General features: G+C 40.1%; 1 protein-coding gene across 5 annotated transcripts in view; it reads left to right on the forward strand.

The window, feature by feature from the left end:
- The first annotated feature begins 2,244 nt into the window (after window positions 1-2,244).
- cdk14 (cyclin dependent kinase 14) overlaps window positions 2,245-19,897 on the forward strand; it is a 330,986-nt gene continuing 313,333 nt past the window's right edge. Inside the window, exons 1-4 of one of the 5 annotated variants that reach the window (XM_020622244.1) lie at window positions 2,250-2,296; window positions 2,521-2,841; window positions 3,008-3,265; window positions 12,462-12,493. In XM_020622244.1, the coding sequence (XP_020477900.1) occupies window positions 3,172-3,265; window positions 12,462-12,493 (126 nt within the window). In that variant the 5' untranslated portion in view covers window positions 2,250-2,296; window positions 2,521-2,841; window positions 3,008-3,171. Of the gene's footprint in view, window positions 2,297-2,520; window positions 3,266-10,921; window positions 10,995-12,461; window positions 12,494-19,897 lie in introns of those variants that run through there. The other 4 variants (XM_020622246.1, XM_020622249.1, XM_020622243.1 and 1 more) reach the window with 4 other exon arrangements.

Here is a 19,897-nt window from a genome sequence, read left to right on the forward strand (position 1 = left end):
ATGGAAGACAAGGGATTCAGGGCCTTTGTTCATAAACTGGACCTCAACAGTGTACTCCCATAATGACATGCACTGAAGGAAATGGTTGGCACAAGGTGCCAGCAGACAAAAGAAAAGCTGAAGGCTGAGGTAAAAAAACTCTGCCTCGAAAATCTGACGTGGACTTCAAATGGAAGCATAGCTTGCTTTCACTTGTCATTATATAAAAGATGAAAGCCAGCTGTCCAGTGCTGTGCTGGGGGTCACAAGGTTTCTTGAAACACACACAGCAGAGCACATTAGAGAGGCCAAGACTATATTGCTACAATCCTGGGAAATAAGGGATAAAGTCTCATTTCTCATCACAGACCATTCTTCAAACATGGCGCTGCGTGCATTCTTCTGAAATGTCAGCAGAAAAAGTTGTCATAGCCTCAAAAATCATACCCACAGTCAGGATGATTTTCCATAAACTGAATGAGAAAGCTCAAAGACTGACATCTCCAACAGCAACTGAGTTAATTGGAAACCCCATTGTCAACCTCAAGCAACACTTTAGCGCACTGGAATTGTAGGGACCCTGGCAAATGCAACACTGCTGGACCCCAGATTCAATGTCTTGCCTTTCAGAAACACCTCTAATGCTGACATTGCAGTGCTCAAATCTGCTCAGCATCTATACCACCACAACCACGTGAACCCTGTCAACCATCTACATCAGGTTGAAGATAAAGTATTTTGAGATGTTTTGAGTCGTGAGGAAGAGTCAGATGTTTTGAAACAATCAACCTTTATCTGAACAAATTGGTTCAGTTGGTTCCTAGTTTCAGAAAGCCAATTTTCTGCCATTACTACACCCCACATATGCTGTGATTTATTTTTGTTTATACCTTTTCTCCTAATAGGGGTCCATGATGGACTAATGGCTAGGATTCAGTGCTCTCCCTGCTGCGGCCCGGGTTCAATTCAGGGTTGTGTCAGGAAGGGCATCCACATGCCAAATTTCAACATTCAAATCCTCAGTATGACAATTTGCTGTGGTGACCCCTAACAGGAACAACCGAAAGTGACAGACAGACCTTTTCTCCTAATATCGTTTAAACTGGCACAATACAGACTTTATCTCTTCATTCTGTTTTTCATTTCTTGCCCTCCATCTGAGTTTCACACGTCATAATAGTCCCATGTTTGCAACCCACCTATTGAAGCTGTGTGTGACCTTCTATGCTCTTTTCACCCTCACCACACTGGATGGTGACATCATCTGGATGTGGATGCTCACAGGAAGAAGACTCTTTTGTTTACCTTGTTAGCATAAGCATTCACTGCTGTTCACTGTCAAACCTGGACCACAGTTAACGCACCATAATGACTCACCATGTGCTGGGCGTTAAACTGTGTTTATATCTATCAGTGCTGACACACCGGTGGTAGCCTACTTTAGCAGCATGGCTAACCAAAACACAGCAGAAACTCTCAGGCTGGAAACGTGAATGAAGGCACTCACGTTGACTTGTCACAATGTCATACATGCCTACAACACTCCCCCTGCGACCCCTCACCCCGAACCAACACAGCCCCATGTGTTAAAACACAGTAGGAAGTTGCATTTTTGCCAGACTAATGTGACTGTATGGTCACACTCCAACATACTGATCTGGTTCTGTTATGTATATATGCACACGTTATTTTATTGCGAGACAGCTTTTGCCTCAACGAGAAATAGTGTTACATTTTAATATCATGAGATTCTGTGGCATGTGATCTCATCACACCCCTAATAGCAACTCAATTAGTTATCTCTTTTTCAAAATCCTGTTTTGAAATCCTACTTGGGTTCTAGAGGTGTGCTGCTCAATTTGAGTTAAATGTGTGTGCATCATTGACAAACATGGTAATAAATGACCAATTTGGACTAATGAAGCTGTACATTTGTCTCAATTATCCCTGTGCTCAAGTCAAAGTAATGAGGCAGCAGTAGGGAAACATTTCAGTCCTCTGCATTCCAGAGACACTTCCAGATGGTGCTGGTTTCTAACAGTTTATTTGAGCCCCACATCCAAACATGGAGTCATGTTGTGGTACAGTATATACCACTGCTACACCACTGTTCTTTTGATACCTCTGACTAAATTACTCATGCGGCTGCTGTGGTGACTGCAGCACTGATCAGACAGATCAAAATGGAGATGCCAGCCAGCACATGACAGGAGCACAGCACAGTTCATCAGCTCACTGCGGCAGGATTTAGATTACTGATGCAGGGTTTGGACAGCTCAGATAATCCCACAGCTCTTTTTGTCCCAAATATACTAATGTATGTTAATTGACTGAACTGTTGTAAATATATATCTTAAAATATTTAGTCGAATGCACGAAATGATATAAGATAACTCAATATGTTAGCGTAGCTATATACGGACTTTTATGTATTTATCTCAACTGAGCTCCGTTATATTTACAAAAACTGCCAGGTTATCCCGGGTTCTGCTTTGTATTTGTATTTATTTAAGTCTAAAAGATCAACTGTGATTTTCTCAGGTGAGATCAACCCAGACGAAGCTGAGGTATGTGGAGTACATCGACCTGCACACAATGACCGGGTCTTGCAGAGGGCAGCAATCTCAAGCAGAAGCGCTCACAACGATCTGGTTCTCCAAGAAAATATCGCTCCTCCTGCAGCTCATTGTAGTGCGGCGTTGGCTCTTTGACGGACAGCTTTTATAACAAATAGAAACGCAGTGCTCTCCGGGAGTCCTCCAATCACCCCATCAGGGCGGGGTCTTTGGGTCGAAACCAGCGAGAAAGTCCCAAAAATGACATCTAGATTTTGGTGGAGCAGGGAGTGAGCGGGTCTGTGAGGTAAGAAAGAAATCAGACCTAGAGCTGATTTTAGGATCACGACAGGCGTAGCAAATTACGCATGGTTTCCAGTTTGGATGCTTCTGATTCAGCTCGAACTTTTGTTGCCTTTAGAAATGTAGTTGCATTCTTGAGAAAATCTCAAGAAGGCATTTGTTCTTACTAGTTGATGAGAGAAGCGAGAGCCGCGGAGGCTCCGTTTCCTGTGTTTGCCAGCGCGCTGCAGCTGGGCTGAGGAAGCCCCGCAGGGCTGACCGACCACCGGTCCTCCTTCCCCGCTTCAAGCCACAAGACAGTCCCTTACGCAGGTCGGTGAAACAAGGAAGGAAAATGTGCGACCTGATGCCAGCCTCCCAGCCCGTGGAGAAGATCGGCAAAATGAAAAAGTTGAGGAGAACTTTGTCCGAGAGTTTCAGGAGTATCGGTGAGTAATGGGACGTATTTTACCATTTGCTAACCCATTTTCCTGCCACTTTGTGCACGACGACAAAGTAATCCTCACTAACCGTTTTTCTACCTATCCACATGCAGTGTATAGAATGTGCCTCGGCATTTTCAAATTGGTTTGTAGGAAAATAAACTTAGGACTATGATTTTCTCAGTTTGATATGATAATAGAAACTTTTGGGTTAGTAGGGCAAAACAAGACATTGGAAATTCAACAAATAATTGAAGCCTTTACTGATTTAGCAAAAGGTGTGGAATCCAGTAAGATAATTTTCTGTTAGCATTTCACTGAAATACACATAGTAGCTGAAAAACTAGTCATTTTCCCACTATGGATTAATCTGCCAGTTGTCTAGAGTAATCCTTTGGTTTCTAAAATGTCATAAAATAATGAAACGTGATCATTACAGTCACTGACTTTTTTAAAATGCATGTGTTGTCTGACCAGCGTTTCAGTATATTTGGGCTTCTGTATGTTAGAATTGAGGATGTTTGACATTTAATTGAAAAAGCACGAATTTGGAAAACAAAAAGTTGATCAACAGTTGCAGTGCTTTGAGCAACTTTAATGAGAAGGCCGTCATGTTTCGGCACACAGCCTTCGTCAGGCTCTGTTCAAACCACAGTTTTCAAAATAGTTGTTGGTTGATCTGGTTTAGATCAATTATAATTCATAGTTACATATCATTGTTAATAGACTAGTCATTTCAGCTCTGATTTCTTTTTTTTTTTTTAAAACACATACAGTAGAGCAAACCAACCGGGACCAAGAGATGTACCTGTGGTGGACAGACTGCAGTGCTGAGGCTGTTTCTGAATGATCTCGTGTTGCTTGTTGGCCAGCGTATAAGCTGATACTGATTTTTCTCTGAGGTCAGCTCCAGTTACTGTATCAGTCAACATTATCATTAGCATTGTGTTCCAGTCCCGCGTCTTGGGCTTAAACCTGCCTTAGACTTGTATACTTGTACAGCAATAAATACCATCATCCCTCAGTATAAGTAAACTCAACTGTTCCAGGTTAAGACGATGCTAATTAATTATTTTACAAAAAGGAGTCATTATATAGGCACTACAGGCATTGCTGCAGGCAGCACTAGTAGCAGCAGCTGATGTTTAGTTTGTGCCATGGGCATTACATTTGGTTTATTGGTTATATTAACTCCTGTGATTGTGATATTTTTTACATGGGGCATCTTCATGACTGATGTTATCTGTGATAATATGTTATTAGGCCTGAAACTAAATAGTTATTTGTGTTGTTGAATAAGCTGTCCATATTTTTTCAGTTGAATGAATAGTGTATGTTTACTCTTTACAATGCCAGAAACTTGTGAAAAATGCCTGTTGGAGTTTCCCAGAGCCTTGGGTGACATTTTCAGAGATCTAGTTGTGTCTAGTTGGCCCTGCGATGGGCTGGCGACCTGTCCAGGGTGTACCCCGCCTTTCGCCCGCAGCTGGCTGGGATTGGCTCCAGCCCCCCGTGACCCCGTTTGGGACTAAGCGGTTTAGAAAATGGATGGATGGATAGTTGTGTCTGGCCAACAGTTCAAAAGTCCAAAGATTTTCAATGATATATGTAGTGTAGGTCTGCAACTAACAGTTATTGTTGATAAATTATGCATTATTTTTGTGATTGCTCAAGAAATTGTTAATTGATGAAATATTAGAAAATGGTAAAACCTCTAGAGTCCAAGTTGTTCAGTGTTTGGTTTGTCTAACAGCCCAAAACTTAAAAAAGTCAATTTTCAGTGGCAGGAAAAGAAAAAGAGTATTTAAATTGGTCTGCTGAATAATGATAAATCTGTCAGCCTCTGATTCATAGTAATGTAATGAAAAATATGTGGTGTGCTTTTGTGCACCATATGTGTAAACTGCAGGTAAAATCCCTGCATCATCACTGCCATTATTATCATCTCATTCACACTTTAAATAAAATTCTTATCCAATAATGGATTCTATGCTGATAAAGCTACCTCATATGTGACATCACACACATACACATATAGACCATATCACTTTACTGATTATCAGTGTGCACCAATCAAATCTCATTTCATCTCTCTCTTTCTCTCTCTCTGTTTCCCTTTTTCTTTTCATACTCACAAACATACACACACTCCCGATGCAAAGATCTTCACAGGGTGCGGTGGCCTTTGAAGCAGTCTGTGTGGAGACTGAATGGCTGGATGTGGCCTGTTAGAAAAGATGAGAGATGAACAGAGGGGAGTTTGGGTTGGTGTTGCAGGAGAAGAAAGACTGGCACAGAGCTTTCCTCTCCTGTCGGTGAACTGCCGTCCTGCCTAAATTAAAAAGTTGGCTTTATTGTTTATGTGCTCATACCAGTGTTGATCCAATGGTCCCGGTGGGCAAGGCTGCATGTCAAGTTATGGCAGTGTGCAACAGAATTCATTTTGGATAGTTTCTTTCTAATAGTTGCAAACCAGTTTAATAGACTGATGCAGGGTTTCTTGGCCTTTTTGGAGCCGTGAGCTCAGATTTGGTTCTCATGAGCTCAGGTATCTAAGAGCATGTGACCTGTTGTGTGTGTGTGTGTGTGTGTGTGTGTGTGGGTCTCCCTCCCAGAGATTAAATAACTAAAGGCTAGTTTCCATTCTGATTGGGTGATTTAACAAAGCCAACAGATCACTATTTCCACAATTATGCCATTTTAGACTCTTTTTCTTTTATGTCAGCCTGTGATTTTCCCTTTCAAAACCCCATTTATTGTTTTCCTGCTGTTTGTTTTGATCCTTGGACCTGGAAGATAGATCTAGGTGGTGACAGAGGCTTCTCCTCCCTCATTACTGAGGTTGAGGTGCCCTTGAGCCAGGCAATTAACCCCCACCTGCTTCTGAGGAGCAGCCATGAGATCGGTGTGTCACTGCGGCTCTAGAGTGTAAAATGTGATTAACAGTACATCTATACAAAGCCAGCTGAAATGGCAAAGCATGGCTTTTCCCCTTCTGTTCACTATGCTGGCTCCTTCTTGTAGCTTTCATACATGCTAAAACAAATGTCATGCCATAAAGGTGATGTTCAGGTGTTGCTGAAACAGTTTCAGAGAGGTATTGGTTCATCTGTGTGGTCAGTTTGGAGGTTATAGTTTGTGTTGCTGGTGGACTGCTGTGGGCGACTGTGGCTCAGGAGGTAGAAGAGCTCGTACCCTAGTTGCGTACCTGAGTCGGTGGTTCAATCAGATTCTCCAGTCCACATGTCGAGGTGTCTGCAGAACACTGAACCCTGGCCTTGTATGGCAGCTCTGCTGCCATGGCGTGTGAATGGGTGAATTCAGAATCAGAGTCAGCTTTATTGGGCAGGTGTGCTGGACACGAGCGGCTCTCAGTGTTGCACGTACATATCCCTGTGCAAGGCAACAGCAAGGGACAAGTAAACAATATACCAGAGGTTCATTCATTCATTCATTGTAACGCGCTTTGAGTGCCCTTTTACAAAACATTCTATAGGTGCAGTCCATTTACCGTTATAACTGTACTGCAGAGAGGTGTTTCCTCATTGATCTAAATAGGGTGCAACATTTTGTGGGCTGGTGGCTCAAATAGGATGAAGAGTTTCCACTGTTCCGCTAATGCTCAGGTGCTTTAGTGTGGATGTAGATCTTTACAAAAATGACCTTCAAGTGTGAATGCACAGTGTGTTGTTTTCACATTTAAAAAGGCTTTTTTGAAGCGGTGCCTTCCTGGAGAAGAGCTTTGGTGTTCAGTGAAACTTCTCTGGATAAGTAAAGATGAAATATTCTGATAATGTCAGCTATAAATACGCCTTAGCGAGATTTACTGTAGGTTCTCCAGTCTGCAGATAAAACACTGGGTAACATGTTTGGTGGCTTCATCCCTCAGCACATGGCTGATGTTAAATTAGTGGTGAGTGTCTCACATACACCTCTGTATGAGAGACAACTTTGGCTTCTTACTGTTTATCTTGTAACCTCGATCAGTGAGAGATGCAGTGTGAAAAGCTGTAGAAGCAGTAATGAGGTGTTGTGGGTTTTAGATCAAACATTTTTTTTGTCTTTTTCTATGGTGAATTTGGACAAAACAGTTTTATTTTCTCTCTGTGTCTCCCTCTCATCTTCTTCTTCAGAAAGTGCTTCTTTAATTTTCTGTGCTCCCTGGAAATAAATATAATATAGAGTCTATTTCCAGTGAACAAGAATGCTTTGACAGCATCTCACCAGCATCAAGTTCAGAATATTTTGACAGGTATGTATTCTTCACTGAATGCTTCTAAGGCTGTCCTGCACCACAAATAAGGCACCTTTACCTGATGTTTTCCTAAAAGTTGTCAGAGCATCTCTCTATTCATATCAAAAAGTGAAATGTAAACACTATATTGCAGACAAAGCACATGAGCGCACGCACTGCGTCACATACACAGTAATCACAAGCCGTGTGCAGAAGCTTCTTTTTTAGTCGTGAATATAGCTCAAGTCTAACTGTGATGTCACAGTGTTCGGCCAAGAAATTGTTCAAACTGGAGACTTTGTTTGTGCATATAGGATGCTGTACGTTTTAAGTATAGGTGTTTATATAGGCATATTTTATTTTTACCTGGCTGACCACAAACTGTTTCCCTGTTTCCAGTGCTAAGTAAGGCTACTCTCATCCTGGCTCTGTCTTTGTTGCTTAATGGACAGAGGGTGGCATGTTCCTAAAATGTTGAATTGTTCCTTTAATCATGACTTGTATCATGATGTAAGAGGTGAAAGTTTTAGTGACCATCATTTTTTATAATAATAATAATAAAACTTTATATAGTACTTTACAACTCCAAATACAGCAAAACATGTATAACTGCTAAAAAACACTGCTAAAACAATACAACCTACACAGAATTTCAAGGCAGAAACAGTAAAAAAACTTCCATACCAGAATACAACTGGAAAAAAAACAGACAAGTTAAAACATCTCTTTTGGAGGAGGTAAGACGGGTTTTATACCTATAATGACAACTGTCACTGGCAAATTTTGCAGCAGAGGCATTAACAAAGGAGCTCTTATATCCTTGCTGTTTTCTGGTGTACTATATGGTGCCAAAGTGAGTTTTTTCAAAGATGAGTAAGCAAGTTTGACATAAGTAAACCAGTATAACATAGATTTTTGAACAACACGGGCACTGTGTCTTTCTGCACTTTAAAAACACCATTAAAATAGAATGTCATGCTGTGGACACATTTTCTCTGTGACTAGTTTAATAGCATTTGACAGTAAATACAATATAGCTGGCAGACCAAGTTGTCAAAATATACAGTTAGCACTTTAAACTAACTACCATAAAAAGACAGAAACCAGACTTCCAGGATTCAGGGCTTTAAAAGCTGATGTAACTTACCACTGTCAGATTGGTTATAATTTCAACTGGCTAAAATAGCTGTAGGTATCAAGAGATGTAGAAATATTCAAATAATATGAATATTGTGATTCATTCATGTTAGCTGACTCAGCAATTTCTACTGTAGAAAAACTTTTTGATAACTTTTCTCTGACTGGGAACCCAGGAGGAACTAAACAGGATGTAGGCCTGGGGGTTATTTTTTTAGCAAATGGTCACAATTTAAATAGCAGTATAGCTCAGAACATAAACGTTTTTTTTTTCCTTAAAAAAAACATATCTACTAAAAATGGGAACACAAAACAACAACAACAAAAACATATGAACAGACATTTCCCAAAATGTTGTAGGTTATTTCCCGACTTGACTAGATGGAGCACACTAAATCCTATATGTCAGCCAGAGCAGAGATTTTGTGTTGCAAAGATGATGCTTTCTGTAGCATCAGCTTTGTCTTTGGGGAATGTGTGTGTGTGCGTGTGTGTGTGTGTGTGTGTGTGTGTGCGTGTGCGTGTGCGTGTGTGTGTGTGTGTGTGTGAGGACAAAGAAGCAGCAGTTTAATGGTTCAGTGGCTGGGCGCACAATGCTTTCAAACACCCACTCTGACATAAATAAGTAATTTTACTGGGAAACAGCCCTCAGAGCATTCTGTCTCTTATCTATACTGTCATGAGGAATTAATAACTGAAAAATCATTTTGTAGCTAATAATAATAATAATACTCTCCATGTAAAAGAAGGCTGCAAACACAAACTAACTGTGAAGGAGGATGCAGTGTTGTTCACTCTCTTCCTCTTTATAGTAGATAAAGAATATTAATGTCAAATGCAAGATTGTCATCCTCTGCAATTAATGTCAGGAACACTGGATTTAGAAGTAAGAAATAATTAGATAGCTATTTCTATACTTTTTGAAGGTTTCAGGTATCACAGACAATTTTTTTATGGTGCATTATCCTTACAACAACACGTGGAATGCAACATATACATTAAGTCTGCAATATGGGAGGTCATTACTCACCTTTATGTGAAAAAAATCCTAATAACCAGATTTAATGGAGATGGATGTCAGGAACATGGTTCTGGAACAGCTATAAATGAGCTACAACTGCCAGAGTTTGGCATCCAGCATGACCTCCACCTATATTTGCTGTCCGGATTTGGCCTTTACCCCCACCACTAGTTTTATTGCTGTTTGAGCCTTGCTCTTACTCTTGTTATCACCAGATGACTGGTCCTAATGATTCCATTTCCACCTGGTTTTAGTAGATCTGTATCTGGATAAGAATAAACATGTTTTCAGATGTAAATGAAACATCGAAGGGATTTCACTCTGAATGCTATGCGATGGTCATAGTTTGGCTTACACTGAGATCTGTTTTGGCCAGGACCAATGTGTACAGAACAGTGTGACAGCATCCTTAAGAAAAACATCTGCCTCACATGTTGAACAATCACCTTGCTCCATCTCAAGCGGTTAGATAAAAGGCTACAGATGAGCTCTTCCTCTGCAAAGAAGAACTAGAGCCCTCACGAGTCATTTCAGGACACTGGCATGCTAGGATGTGCAAGACAAGAGTCCCGTGACAGACGGGTGGCTGTGCTAACATCAATGCTAGAAATCTTCTCCACTGACTTTGATAAGCAACAGTAGCTAGTGAGTAAAGCAACCAAAAGTAGGCTAAGGGTGGCCTCAGGAGGACTTTGCTGTCTCCACCTGACCCACACCTTGCATGTTCCTTGTGAGTATCCTGCATTACTTCCCTTGGCCAGGGGCACTGCATGTTTATTGACAGGCTTTCTAGTTCCACATACTTAATGTGTATGAGATCTGATCATAGTTGTTTAATATGGATGCCCAGGTCAAGCCAGGACCAGGGAGCAAGTGCAGTGAAAGAAAGGAATGAGGATCTAAACAGTGTGTCACAGTGGAGATTGTAAACCTTCACCTGGTAAAATCCAGCACATTCACAGACTTGATGTGATGACAAATGTTGGTGAGGGCTCAGTCCACAAGCCCTGGGGGTGTGCATTTGAATTTACCATTCTAATAAAGTTGGACCAAAATCTACCTTGTGAAATGTACTCACATAGTGTAGCCCAACATTAAACAGATCCCCATGTATATGACTAACTGCAGCCCTACTGCCTCCAGTCTCCTGTCTCTGATGCTTATATTATTCGCATTATTTCACTGTGCAGTTGTAGCAAATTTATGTTTCCCATATGTGTGTGTGTGTCTGTCTATCTATGTATCTATCCTGTGGGATGCCACTAAACAGAAGAAGGAGAAGAAGACTTAACAAGATGAGGAGCACCAGTCAAACCTCAATCAGTGAAAAATATGGAACTCAGGTTTTTTATGCATACATTGAAAATGCACACAACAACTGGTGGATGGACATCCATCCTACAGAATGGGAAGCAAATTTTGGTGTCACTGTGCCATTATAAGCTGTGGCAGTCATACACACTACTTTCACCTCCTTTAAACACAGGTGTACCCTCATCATGACACACTGACATTTTAGGAATGCTGTGGAGAGTTTTTCTCACAAGACACTATTTGTTACATGGGACATACAGTGGTTCAAAATATGAATGCGGCAGCTCAAATGCAGACCCCTGCTGGGATCAGGCAACATTTCTTTTAAATTAAATTAACTTTTGAGTTCACATGACACATGCTGAGGAGCTGTTGTTAAATACCTCCTTAGTGCCATCTGAACAGTGAAAGAAGATTTTAAAACATGGCCTAGTTTTTCATATTATATTTCATTAGTTCTTAGATTATTTTGAATAATTATTTAAGTCTAGATTTGCCAATTAGATGATTGTTAACAATCTTGTAATGAAATAGTGTTGCATATTCTGACATGATCACTGCATGTTTTGGATGAAGACACTGGTGGAGGACCAACAGTAATGGACAGCCCTGGTGGGGTTAGTAGACTGTGTGAACTGTTCTCAGCATGTCGCTCTCTAAGTTGCCTGATGATTTGCAGTAGAAACTGTTTAGTTTGCACATAAGTAGAGATGTTTCTTAACCAGTGGATCTGCCATGAGTAATTTGGCCTTAACAGTGTGCACCTGTTAGATGGAACTGCTTTCAGTCTGTAAAGAGACTCACCAGTGTAAGGGAAAGGCTGCCAGTATAGACCATCCACTAACTGTGGGGTCTTACAGATCTGGTAGTAATCACTCGGTCCGTACTCTGTCTGGCTGGTGTTAGTACCAGTCAAAGGGAAAAATGTTTTTGTCTGTATGATCACATGTTGGCTGGTTGAAAACCTCAAATAAAGGTGGAAAGATGACCAAATAAAGGGGGTTGTTTGTGGCATTACAGTAAAACATCAGGTGTATCACTGGGGATATCCAGTGTCAGTAAGACTGGATATGAGATAGCAATGTTTTTCTTTTTTTATATTTTAATCAAAGGTTTAGCAATTTAGAAAGATGTTGACATAAAGTGTGATAATGTGGGCTCTTTCTCTTGTTTCTGACATAGATTGTAAAAATTCCCAGTTTTACTACCACATTTTACCCATACCTATAAAAATTTACAACGTTTGTGCTTGGGTTGAATATGTTAGTGTATATTAGAATCTTTCTGCCCCATTAGAAGAGTGAGTTGTCAGCAGCACTGGTGAACTCTTCATCTTACTCTTCAACACTGCTTTAATGAGCACAAAATGAATTCCTGAAAAATCTTGGCACAGTTTGTGCACCGTGCTGCATCTTTGCCATTAGACTTTTGTCAATTCTTCAACAGATGTCAATCCAGGCGGTGTCTGACTCTCTCTTTATGTCTTCTTTCTGCAGCTTTCAAGAAAGAGGACAGCGGCTTTGATGAGGTAGGTTGAAAACATGTGAATGTCAGGGAGCTTGTGACATCACTGGCCCAGTGTCAGTGCTATAGCATCACAATGTTTTATGCTGTATTTTTCACAAAATTCTTATTCAGCAAGGTTTTCTTGACCAGTCAGAAGGGTTAGCATTGCAGCTGATCTTTTTTTGGATGTGGCCTTTGCTCAGTGCATATGGTTGATAATGTAATATATTAATGTATGGAGAATACTTGCCTTCACAGGGCTCCTCTGGCCTGCCAAATGAGACGTCATAAAACGTAGCAATCAGATTCTTTCTGTACCCAGGGCTCCATACTTGTTTCACAGTTGTCCTACAACCGTCTGCCCACTGTCCTCAAGTGAAAGTTTGTTGAATGTGCTTTTTCATGTTAAGTCTTCCTCCTTCATGATAATTTTGATCTGTTTTGGTCTCCATCAACTCCAGGAAAAATGTATGGCTCTTTAGCTGCTAGATTTTACTATATTTATTCTATTTAAGCTTTATTTAACCAGGAAAACCTCATTGAGATTAACAATTAATTCATCTCTTTTTCAAGTGTGTTCTAGCCAATCAATCATGACAAACACAAATAAAACAATACAGATAAGTTCATACCACCCACTAGTTCACCTATTAGTCAAGCAAGCAACTGATAATAAAATAATATGATCCAATACACCGATCCGCCACAACGTTATGACCACTGGCAGGTGAAGTGAATAACACCGATTATCTCATTACAGTGGCACCTGTCAGTGTGTGGGGTATATTAGGCAGCAAGTGAACATTCAGTCCTCAAAGTTGATGTGTTGGAAGCAGGAAAAATGGACAAGTGTAAGGATCTGAGTGACTTTGACAAGGACCAGACTGTGATGGTGAGATGACTGGGTCAGAGCATCTCCCACACTGCAGGTCTTGGTGGGTGTTGTTGGTCTTCAGTGGTTAGTACCTACCAGCAGTGTCTAAGGAAGGACAAATGGTGAACTGGAGACAGGGTCATGGATGCCCACAGCTCACTGATGATGAGGTTGACCCACTGTATATTAAACTTTTAACTTCCTTTTGTACTTTTCAGAACATTCTAATTTATTTGAATCTTTGTTAAAATGGTTGAAAATGATAAATACTGTCTATTGGTCTCTATGAAGAGAGAGAGTCAGGAACTGTAGTGGTGATATCACACCTAGAGTGGTGAGGCTGTTGAAATGGTCTAAAAAATTTTCTCTAACTCGTCCTCACAACCACAGTTTTCACTCCTTTTACACAAGTTTTTCACTGAACAGTTGACACAAATGAATTCACAGAAGATGCACAGTGAGCTGCAGAGTGACACAAGTGCCAACCAACTGCTGCATTGAATCCTGTGTACACAGTGTTAGGCTGGTGGTCATAATGTTATGGCTGATCAGTGTATGTTCTATTATGCACACCAGCTAGTGGACATTGGGTTTATCACAGCTGTTTTCACTGTGTACTGCTGCCTGCTTAACATGGAAATGAGGTTGATGAGAGCTGCCAGAGTGATTCAAAACGGCAAAACTGTGGGCCATAAAAAAACAAACAAACAAAAAAAAAAAAACGCTGAGCTGAAAGACACTAAAATGCTCCATAGACATGAAGGGAGCTGTGGAGTTGGTGATAACTCCCTGTGACCCCTTTCTCATTACATGAAGTTATATGTCCCATTGTTAACATAAAATATTGATTGGAGCTGCTTTAAGGTCTGAGAAGCAGGTGCTTTAATGTACAATACTGAGTTGCAGCATTTTTCACAAAAGGTATAAAACAGCCAGAGATATTAGTCATCACAGTATTAATGGTAGGTCAAAAACTTTGAAGCTTGACAAATTCATATTGCTTCACAGTATATACAGTATTATTAAAATGCCCAAACCTAGATGTTTCTATTTTTGTTATAACGTCGATTACATGTCATCCCAAACTCATCTTGGAATCCTAAAACAGCCTAGTGTGTTGTTCTGGGAACATGGGGATGGTGTTGGGTCTGGAGAACCTATTGGTTTCTAAAACATTCTTTCTCAGATGGCTGTTGTAGGTGGCTGGTTGATGAGGGAGTCAAATAAGTTTGAGGATACTGGGATGCTATATTTGTACTGACAAGGAAATTCTGCTTGGTTGCACTTGTGATTTAAAGTAACAGTGAGTGTGCAGCAGTGCTCGCCCTTCACCGTCTTCAGATGGCCACCTAAAGCTCCATGCTGTAAATGAAATACATGGTTTCTGAGCTTCTGGAACATTTCCAATAGTCCTGAAGAAGGAGTGGCATCACTTTATGAATAAATGATGAGACAGCAGCATGCTTGTTGTTGATATGGCGTGCCATGGTGCTGCTGTGGTTGGTTGGTTGGTTGGTTGGTTGGTTGATCTTTATATTGTTGTTTTTTTTTTAATGATCTATACAATAGACCTGCTGAAATCCAGGGCTGGTCTTCAAGAGAGATCTGAGACTGATCATCAGAGTTAGTTGCTAACTTTTTACAACATTATTATGTCATAATTTTCATGAAAGCCATTTTCTGTGTTCCAAATTATCTCTCACATAAGACAAAGAAAGCAGCAAGTGTTCCTATGGAGAAGGTGGAGCTAGAGAGTATTTAGCATGTTTGCCAGAAAACAACTCCATTAATCAATTAACAAAAGTAATTAATAGCAGAAATGATTATGTCAGCTATTGAATCAATTAATTAGTGCACCTTTGTTTCATTTATGATCTTGTGATGTTGAGAATTAGTGCTGCCTAAAATATGTCTATGGCATAAGTATTACAATGTTCCAAGTATTTAAAATTGATGCTAACATGGTCAGTAACTCACTTACTTGTTCCTTGATTTAAAACAACTACAACAACATAACCCTTTTCTAAATTGAAACCAGGCTATACAGATACTAGAGTCAAAGATTTTTGATAAAGATTTCTTAAATTTTGTTATTAAAGAACTATGAGAGATTGAGATATTTAATATCTTAATTAATAGCTTTCTAAATGACCTGAAACATATCCTTGGCATTATAGTAATGTGATAAGCTTATATTGACTGATACATTTGCTCAGCCAGTTAAACATGTTTTGTTAGATAGGTGGAAAAAAAATCTTTATACTCCCTTTTTAAAATGTACTGTTTGAGAATTTGTATAACAATACAATAGAGGTAATGTATTGGCGCTGATAACCAAAAACTGACGAAACAACGCCTAGGACCTTCTATAAGGTAAATAGTAGAGACACATAAAAACTTCTGGCAAACAATCAAAATGTCAGTAAAAGAAGGTGCAGATGCGAGTGGGTCTTCTAAAATGTTGTGGTTTTATTTGAGACAGACAAATGAATGTGTTGTGCTAGTTAACAGCATTACATAGTAAAGATTATGGAAAAAAACAAACAACAACATGGATATATTCATTAGAGCACCACCACATTTTTATGGTTTGGCTGACATGAAACCGCTTTCTAACTCAACTCTGCACTCCTGATGCTTTTATCTGATAGGAAAACACCTGTTAATAGTAATGACACCTCTGAAATGCAATAAGGGCGCTCAGCATTATGTACCATATGGCCTTTAAGAAACCTGATGTCTGCCTCTGATTTCCTCTTCTGCTGCAGCCGGGGCATTGAGGAATGCTACTCTGTAAGATTTTCCCATTGAGAGGACTTTGGAATAGTCTTTATTTTTGCTGGCAAAGGGACATGAGGGCTGAGATCTCACATACATCACATATTGTACATTGGGCAATAGGGCTGCATGTCACATTTCCTGAGATTATTTGGGTAAGAAGATAACAGCCCATGTTCAGGACAGGACTTGTGTGGTGAAACAGTCTGAAGCAGGCCATTTCTAGAAGTCGTGCCATGGGAATTAGCTAGGGCCGTTAACTATAAATGGACCTTTCTGCTAAGGAAGAATGTAAAGAATCTGAGAGGGGAAAGACTCCTTCCTGTCCTGCAACATGATGTTTGCATAAATCCCAGCTACGGTATGGGAACATATGGGAGTCAACAGAGTGTGGTGGTGTGTGTGCATGCAGTCATACCTTCTGCATGTCTGAGAGAAGACAGTTTGGTGTCTGTTGAACTGGTTCTCATTTATCATAGTGAATAGAAGAGAGTTTCTGTTTAAGTCGTACAGAGTCAAACAGAGGGATCCGATCCTTTACTCCCAGAGCAGGAAAAGCAGAGTTTCCTTGTTGTTTTTACAGTATATTATGACATAAAAAAGTATGCAGCCAGAAGATTCAAAAGAATCCAATTCATTAAAAATGAGTAACCATGCAATGCTTACAAAGGTTTATTAAGACGGAACCACATAAACTGGACAGATTTCTTAGAGGGGATCTTGCTTTCAAGAAATTTGTGTCTAAAACTCCAGTGGTTTTAGGCTACAGTATTTAACAAGTATGGTTCACTTAAATCTTTCACTTACCCAGTGTTTCCCCACAGAATTACAGTGTACTTATGGCGGTAGCTGACCGGGGATGGGGGGAGCTCCCCCACAACACCATATTGGCTGCTGTCCTCCTCCCCTCTACATCTTTCTCTTCCTGAGCCTCTCTTGCTGCTTCAGCAGCACTGGGTGAAGCCTAGAAATAATCAAAACAAATTAACTGGATCGCTAATCACACTGGTTGGAATGGTCAGCTTTCCCATGTGCGTTTTCTTAAGTTTCTGTTCCAATTTGCCTGTGGACAAGTCCTTGGAGTCTAGGAAAACATTTTTCAATATTCCTCTGGACTGAGGGAGCGTGCTAGCCTCGGTCACAGCTGTGCTATTCTAATGTTAGCTTAGCTATCCTTATTAGCTTGCTAATAGCTTATTAGAAGAGTTGGGTCTCTGCGACTGACATGGAGGGAGGAGCTGTTCACACAGTTGTAAATGTGTGTGTGTGTGTGTGTGGGTGAGAGAGACAGAGTGGAACAAGGATCAGCTGAGCGAATCAATGCACGTCTTTCTGTCTTGCTGCTGAGCAGGTAGTGCACAAGGGATTTTCTCTGAAAACAAAAAGGGTGGAAAACAATGCTACAAGAGCACTGAGAGTGAACCAGACTAGTAAATAGGTGGAGAGCTAAACAATGAGCTGAAACGCACTGTAAAAGTACATGAAGCTGTACTGCAGAAACTGTGATTTGAAGACATTTTACAAGGAGACAGTGCTATTCTAACTCAAAAATCTTAGACCATGGAAGGAAATGTCTGCTCCCATGTGAGCTGTTACAAATGGATGAAAGAACACCCTGAGCTCCTGTCCTTGCGCCCTCGTTCTGCTTCCGTCTGTAACAGAAACAGACAGTGAAACCTGACTGGCTTAATCTAAGTCTCTGATAAAAATGCTGCCCTCAACAAAAAGAGCCTGCGGAAGACTTTGATTATTGAGGAAGGTTTCTCTGCTTTGTTGGTGTTGTGCGATTTTATTGTCACAAAGGAATTTGCTGTCAGAGAATTATCCAGAACATTGGATTGTCACCTTTTGTTTGAGGGTTTTTATTAGTTGACAGAAGAAAGGATTGTTGAGTATAGATTTTTTTTTTCAGTAGCCATCTTTGAATCTTTGTTCTCTTTCTGTTTTACTTTTGTCTCTCTTTCTGACTCACTTTCCATTTTGTCACACATGAACATCATTATCTATTCTCAGTCCAATTAAAGCTGAATATGTTCATGAGTTTGGTGTCAGAATCAAAAATTAATGCAACAAATGGGTTCCCTAATTATTAGAGGCCTTTGGAGAATCCATTAAAAGTAAAATGCTGTCGTTATTTCCAGAAATTGCAAATCACTATGAATTTTGTCAGACCTTTTTAATCAGTGTTTCTGTGTCACAATTCTTGCTGCTCTCATCTGTTTTTGTGACATTCTAATGTTCCAGCTGCCTTCAGAGTAGGATTAAAGTCTACCCAAATGAAGTCAGTCTCAGAAACTTTTTTTGTTACCACCTTTAATTAGCATTTTGAAGACAGCCAAATATCATGTAGCAGCCCATTTGTAAAACAGCATCATATGAACGGCATATTTTTAACTGAGACATCAGGTGAAACCTGCGGTTCCCAAGTCCAAAAAGTGACTTGCTTCTTCAGCTTGGCACCATTTATTTTAAACTTGTTGCCACTGGCCATCACTTCAGTCAGTTATGATAACATTGTACAAGAGCCTGACCATTAAAGTCATCGCAGATGCTGTATCTTGTAATGATGTGTATGCTGGCCAATAAATGACAAGAAATTAAAGTGCAGAAATGCTGAAGGCTTGTTCTGTAGTTAGTCCGCCAGTAACACAAAAACAAACTAATCATTTAATCTGTTTATTGTTACAATAATGGCTATAACTGATATTTTATAATAACAGTGTATCAGGTGTCAATATGAAAACGGTGTGATGATGTGAATGGGGTTGCTCCAGGTGATGAACCTAAGAGAATTATCACTGGATTCTGCAGCTCCTCTCAGTTTGATGGTGGTGTACACCAAGAGCTATTTAGATTAGAGCTACAGTGATTTGTTTGATAAGCAAGTATGAGAAATATTAGCTGGTTCCAGATTTTTAAATCTGAGGATTTCAGGCTTTCCTTGTTATATTGTGTGTGTGTGTGTGTGTGTGTGTGTGTGTGTATAGTAAACTACAGTATAACTGGGTTTTGGAGTGTTGTCCAGACCAAATGTGATATTTGAAAATGCCCGCTCATTACTGACATTTACCGACAAAAGCACTGACTGAGAAAATAATTATTAGTTGGAGGCCTAGATTAGATATTTCTTACTGAAATGCTTCTTGGGAGTCCAGGTTGACTCTTTCTTTAAGGTTGAATGTTGACATGGATATCTTGGTGACCTTATCAAAGAAACTTCTGCAGTTAAGTGATAAATGAAATGAAATACCTGAGCAAATGAGAGGTCTCTTCCAGGATTACAGTACCCCCATCCACAGGGCACGAGGGGTCACTGAGTGGTTTGAGTATGAAACCCAGTTGAACACCTATGGGAGAGTTTGGACTGATGTCTTAGATCAATCATCATCAAAACACCAACTGAGGGACTATCTTCTGGAAGAATGGTGTTCATGCCTCCAGTAGTGTTCAGAGACTTGGAGAGTCAGTGCCGAGGAGCACTGAAACTAATTTCTGCAATGATCTGATTTTTTTTTTTTTTTTTTTTTTTTTACCACTTTTTTAAAAAAAAAACACTTTTAAATGTGGTGGGGAATTAGAGAAAGTGTTTTCTCCTGGAGAAAGCTTTCTTGGCCATAAACATAGTTAGCTTTTTACAAGTGTGCATGTTGCTGAAGATTTCCTATGGTGAAATCAATGTGAATAGGGAGACAAATGAAAGGTCATTACAAATAACCTTATTTTTTGTGTGATTATATATGTACTCTGTGTCTATGCAGCAAACCCTAGATACCT

Source organism: Monopterus albus, unplaced genomic scaffold (genome assembly GCF_001952655.1).
Source record: "Monopterus albus unplaced genomic scaffold, M_albus_1.0 scaffold276.1, whole genome shotgun sequence".
Lineage (NCBI taxonomy): Eukaryota > Metazoa > Chordata > Actinopteri > Synbranchiformes > Synbranchidae > Monopterus > Monopterus albus.